The sequence below is a fragment of the Sarcophilus harrisii genome, chromosome 3, assembly GCF_902635505.1.
Source record: "Sarcophilus harrisii chromosome 3, mSarHar1.11, whole genome shotgun sequence".
Taxonomy (NCBI): Eukaryota; Metazoa; Chordata; class Mammalia; order Dasyuromorphia; family Dasyuridae; genus Sarcophilus; species Sarcophilus harrisii.
Window position 1 is genome coordinate 135,382,092 of NC_045428.1, and position 5,449 is coordinate 135,387,540.

Sequence of the window (5,449 nt, forward strand, 5' to 3'; positions counted from 1 at the left end):
ATTTAAATTTGCTCTTGCTGACACCAGAAGTAGGTGTGGTGCCTATGATTCAAGCTCACATCCCTTTCAGGTGTGTTAAACTCAAATAGAAATGGGGCATACTTTCTGTTCACATATAGACTTTGAAAAGTGCAACGTAGCATTATCTGTATATTGTATTTTTATTTGTTAAATATTTCTCATTTACATTATAAACTGATTCTGGTCTCACCTAGTAGCACTGGGAGCTGCATATGCACTCTACAATGTTTTTTTTTTTCCCCCCCTTAATAAACCATTATACCTTTAAAGCAAAAATAAAACTATAGCAAATTTGATTACTACTTTTAAACATTTTTATTAAAAGAAAAAAAATTTATACTGACTTTCCTGGCAAAAGTTAAAAACTATGCTCAGGCACATAAATATACACAAAATCACTTATACACTGCCAAAAAAACAGCCTACTGGTCAGGCATTAAACTCAAAAGTATTATTAGTGTCATTTGAATCATGAAAACCCACAAAAGCTACTTGGGGCAATGACATAGCCATAGGCTCATCCCCAAACTATTTACACATAAATATTCTAATCTTCATCTGAATTTGTGAACTTGTATCCACTTTGCTGTCTTATAGAGAAGCAAATTCTGTGCTTAGTAACACTCCCATTTATGTTGTTTTAATTTTTTTTTTTTACAATTGAAAAACTTGTGCACGAATTTTTTTTTAGCTATAATATAATGTTACAAACATTTGGATTTATAGGCTTTCAAATCCATTTCATCTGAAATTGTTCTTTTTGGCCATGTTTTTATATGCACCTATCAGGAAAAAATGTTAATAAACATAATCCAATGTCACAACAATTATAGTTTTGACCATTTTATATAGCTACATTATCTTTTGGAACATTCAAGTTTTTGTAAAAGATTCATAATTTTAGCTACTTTGGTTTCCCCATTTATTACATAGCAATATTTTCTGAGTAGAAAAAATTTTAATGTTTTTCATCATGTAATAACAGAATACATATTGATGTAGACTCTTCTTATGAGAAAAATGGACTTGTTTCTTTTACTGAGGGTTCTTGCTGTTCACCTGCAAAAACAGAGCATCATCCAAAAAAGATAATCTTCAAAACTTCACCAAAGAGCTCTAAATCTATGACAGTCAATCCATAGTATTAATACTGAAGCAAACAGGGTGAGAAACAATGAGAAAGACATCTAGATTTTTCATCTCCCAAATAAAATAAGTTACATCATATACTGAACATACACATCTAGAAAACTATTCTGTATGCAGATAACTCTAGTACAACCTAAATAATTTGCATACTACAAATTGAAAGATTTACAAAGTTAAAGTAGATCTCACATCATTAGCAGACCAATACCTTATTTTATGTGGTTATGCTGTAACAATAAACCACTCAAAGAATTTGAAATATCATTCATTTGGGATTTAGTCCTCCACTTTTTTGTGTGGGTTTGGTACAAATTCATTTGTAAACCTTTTGTTAAAATATCATAGAATTTGGGGAGTTTTTAAAGTTAAATTGTTTTGACCTTTTCAACTTCTTTTTCTGTGCTGTATTACTGGTATTCTTTATCAAACATTTTACATTTCTTCACTTTTTTTTTTTTTTTAACGTTTTTAAACATTTTAACATTTAACCTCAGTTGGGGCCATCCATCTCTGTAGCATCTAATTTTTTGAAATGACTTCTCTCTCTTCATCAATGAAACTTCATTTTATTTTCTCATTTTACATTTCTGTTCAAGGAACAATTTGGTCTCAACTCTTTCATAAAATCTTCCCTAATATCCCTTTAACTGCCTTCTCATATTTTAAGCCTCATCTTTCATTGAACTCAATTTCTTATTAGTTTTATTCTATTTTATATAAAGGACAACTAGGTGGGGCAGTGATTGGTGCTGGGCCTTGAGTTCAAATTCAGTATCAAACACTAATAATGTGACTCTGAACAAGTCACTTAACCTTGTTACCTCAGTTTCTTCACCATTTAGAAATAGTCAGACAGGATTGGAAAATCACTGAACAACAAATAACATTTTGTTTAAGTCCTCTTTCCCATACTCAAATTATGGATGAAGAGAGCTACTAGGTATTATTCATTTTTGTTGCCCTGGGGCATGAGCTCTGCAATTATTAAAAAATAGATTTTAGACATATTTTTGATTTTACAACTAATTCATAATAAGATGAATGAATGTCCAATTAGCTTAATCTTCCAAATATTACCTTAATTTTAAGAAAGGCTTTTATTAACTCCTAGTGAAATTATAACAAGATAAATTTGAAATAGTGCTCATAAAGACAATGAAAGAATTTCAGACATGCTAGGTACTCATTTGGGAACTTATTTTTGATATGTTTAATAGTAAGCTCTAGCAACTCCGGGGAAGCAGGGAGAGAAAGGGTAGGATTGCTAATACAATTTAGAGTAGTTCAGAAAATTCAAGGAAGAAGGCATTTAATAGTTTTTGTTTTTTTAATCTTCTGGTCTTTCTTCTTTCCAGGTATATTAGTACCCCTTAACCCCAAAGCCATAACAACAATAACTTGAATATTTAACAAAAAAAAGGGGGGGGGGATATTTAACAAAAAAAAAAAAAAGCATATACTATATGCTGCAATATAATATACTTCATCACTTCTCTCCATTGCATAGCCCCGTTATTTAACAGATTCCAGAAACCTTAGAAATTACAAAGTACAATCTGGTCTCTGGTAACTGTGTCCCCAGGCGCTGAAATGACTGGTTCAGGAAGCAAATACGCACACATATATACACGCTCACGGCTCCCTGAAATCCCAAGGCCAGTTAATCCTAAATGCAATAACGTTTTGAGCTGGGTCCCTCCCTGAGCCAAAGAGAAAGGGGTTCCAGATCTGCTCTCTCTCTCTCTTATTCCAGGATACTCCGTCCTCCTGTACAAGGTCGTCCCCAGGCAGCGGCGCCTTACTCCCCAGGGGCAAGGTCATAACGGTAGCGGGTGAGTGTGAAGTCCACCAGGCGTCCGTAGAAGCTGGGAAACGGCTGCGGTGTCTCGGGCCGGAAGCCCAGGCTGAGATAAAGGCTCCGGGCTTCCCGCTGCAAACGGTGAGTGACGAGCACCACGGCGCGGCATCCCTGCTCGCAGGCGAAGGCCAGCACAGCTCGTCCCAGCGCTTTGCCCACGCCCCGGCCCCGGTGGTCTCGGCGCACCACCATGCGTTTTAGCTCCAGCACACCGGAGGGGCCGTGGCCCTCCTCGGGCCGTGCGCCCACCATACCCACGACTTGGCCTCCGGCCTCAGCCACCCAGAACCGAGCCCCGCACTGTGGCGCGTACGCGTCTCCAATATCCTTCAGGTCCTGAGAGAGGCAGCGCCGGATGTACTGGGCCCAGATCTGGCCGAGCACCAGGTGGCCGGCTGCCAGCAGCAGCGCCAGGACCAGCACGGGCAGCAGCAGGGAGTGTGCGCTGGCCACCAAGAGCAGGAAGGCGCCGGTCAGGGTAAGCATCACCCATGGCTGCTGAAACACATGGGCGCACAGGGCCGGCCCGTACTCGCCCATCCCTGCGGCGAATAGCTCCCGCACCGCGTCCGCATCCCCGGGCTGGAATTCCCGGAGTAAGAAACCCCCGGCTTCACCCACTTCCCAGGCCATTGCAGTCTTTCCCAGTCAGAAGTGCTCGCGAGCGCCCCCTTTCTTAAGTCTGGCCACGGTCTCAGAGCCCCGCCTACTCCCTGGCTCAGGACTCCCTGGCTCTGGACTCCCTGGCCCAGGACTCCCTGGCTCTGGACTTCCTGGCTCAGGACTCCCTGGCTCAGGACTCCCTGGCTCAGGACTCCCTCCTAGTCTGCTGCTACTGCTCTTACTTGCATCAGTCTTACTGGGTTTAGATAATCTCAAAAACCTACTCTTTTGACATTTAACTCCAGCATCTCATACTTAAAAGCAGCCTAATGTAGTGGAAAGTACTCAGGCTGTGAGAGGCTGATGAATTTTTTTTCTAATACTGACTGTGATCTTGGACAGAATTTGTACAAAAGAATTGAACTAGATTATCTCTGATTATCTTATCAACCCCACATTTTATAAATTGTCCCAAATATTAAAGAAATGTACTTTTAGTTGATATTTATTAAGTGGGACTAAAAAATAATAAGAATAGAAAGCTTTTATAAAACCTTTAAGGTTCTCAAAGGACTGTGAAAATATATATCATTTTGTCCTCACAATAACCCTGCATGGTACTTATGGTGAAATGGTGAAATTTATACACAGGGAAGTTAAATGATTTACCCAGAGTCAGACAACTAGTAAGTATCTTGAGACAGGATTTGAACACCTATTTTCCTTACTCCCAGCCTAAGGTTCAAGCTGCTGTGCTACCTAGATGCTTTTAGGCAGCTAAACCACTTTTAATATATAGAGCCATACCACACCTTTCTCTAGGTTTCCTACTTAATTTTATTCTTTCTTATCTGTTCTTCCTCCATCCCAGTCCATTCTTTCATCTGACCATTTTAGGATAGCAGCAAATAAGACAAATAAGCAAAAGTCACTAATTGAAAGAAATTAAATGGTATTTAATCCAGCCATTCATTTAATGCTAAAGATCTTTATAAATCAAGCCCAACAGATGTTTATCTAGCATCTGTTGATAATTCCTATGATAGGGAACTCATTACCAATTAAAGCAGTATCTTCCATTTTTGTGGACATTTCTGATTGCTACACTTTTTTTTAAATTTTTCTATAAAATCTATATATAGAGATTTCTATATATCTAACTCCCTTTAATGATAATCTGCTGATTCGAGTTTTACTCTGTTGTCTATGTGACTTCCCCTCGCATATTTAAAGAAATACCTTGGATTATCCTTCCCCAAGCTTAATATGTTTCTTCATAGAACCATTAAATTAAGTCTTTGTTAGGTGTTTATTCTGAACTTATTAAAAGATTATTCTGAACTTATTTAAGATGGTTTTGTATCCCTCACCAATCTACTTGCCTTACATTAAATACTTTCTAAATTATTAATATCCATCCTAAAATATGGCCCAACAACTGAAAGCAGTAGTCCAGATATATAATGATTCCTGAGGTGTAAAATTGGAACATTCTTTCCTAGACTTACCTATGCATAGACAGCCTAGGATGTGTGTCTCCATTTGGAATACAACATATTACAATTCTGGTAAACTAAAATCTTGTCTTGTGTTCACCTCACCAGTTATCACATGTGTTCTACACAGAGAGTCATCGATCTAGAGCTAGAATAGAAAGGAATTCAGATGAATTCATTCATTTTTCAGAAGAGGAAACCAAAATTCATGAAAATTGTCCAAAGTCACTTAGGTAAAAAGTACCAGAACAGTATCTGAATCCTGACCTCTGACTCCAATAACTTGAACTTTCCACTGTACCATGTTGCATTTGATATGTCC

At 38.2% G+C, this 5,449-nt stretch overlaps 1 protein-coding gene across 1 annotated transcript; it reads right to left on the reverse strand.

The window, feature by feature from the left end:
• Positions 1 to 1,615: 1,615 nt before the first annotated feature.
• LOC100933401 (N-acetyltransferase 8-like) lies at positions 1,616 to 3,851 on the reverse strand. Its single transcript, XM_031958551.1, has one exon. The coding sequence runs from the start codon at positions 3,659 to 3,661 to the stop codon at positions 2,969 to 2,971; it is 693 nt and encodes a 230-aa protein (XP_031814411.1). The 5' UTR covers positions 3,662 to 3,851; the 3' UTR covers positions 1,616 to 2,968.
• Positions 3,852 to 5,449: the final 1,598 nt, after the last annotated feature.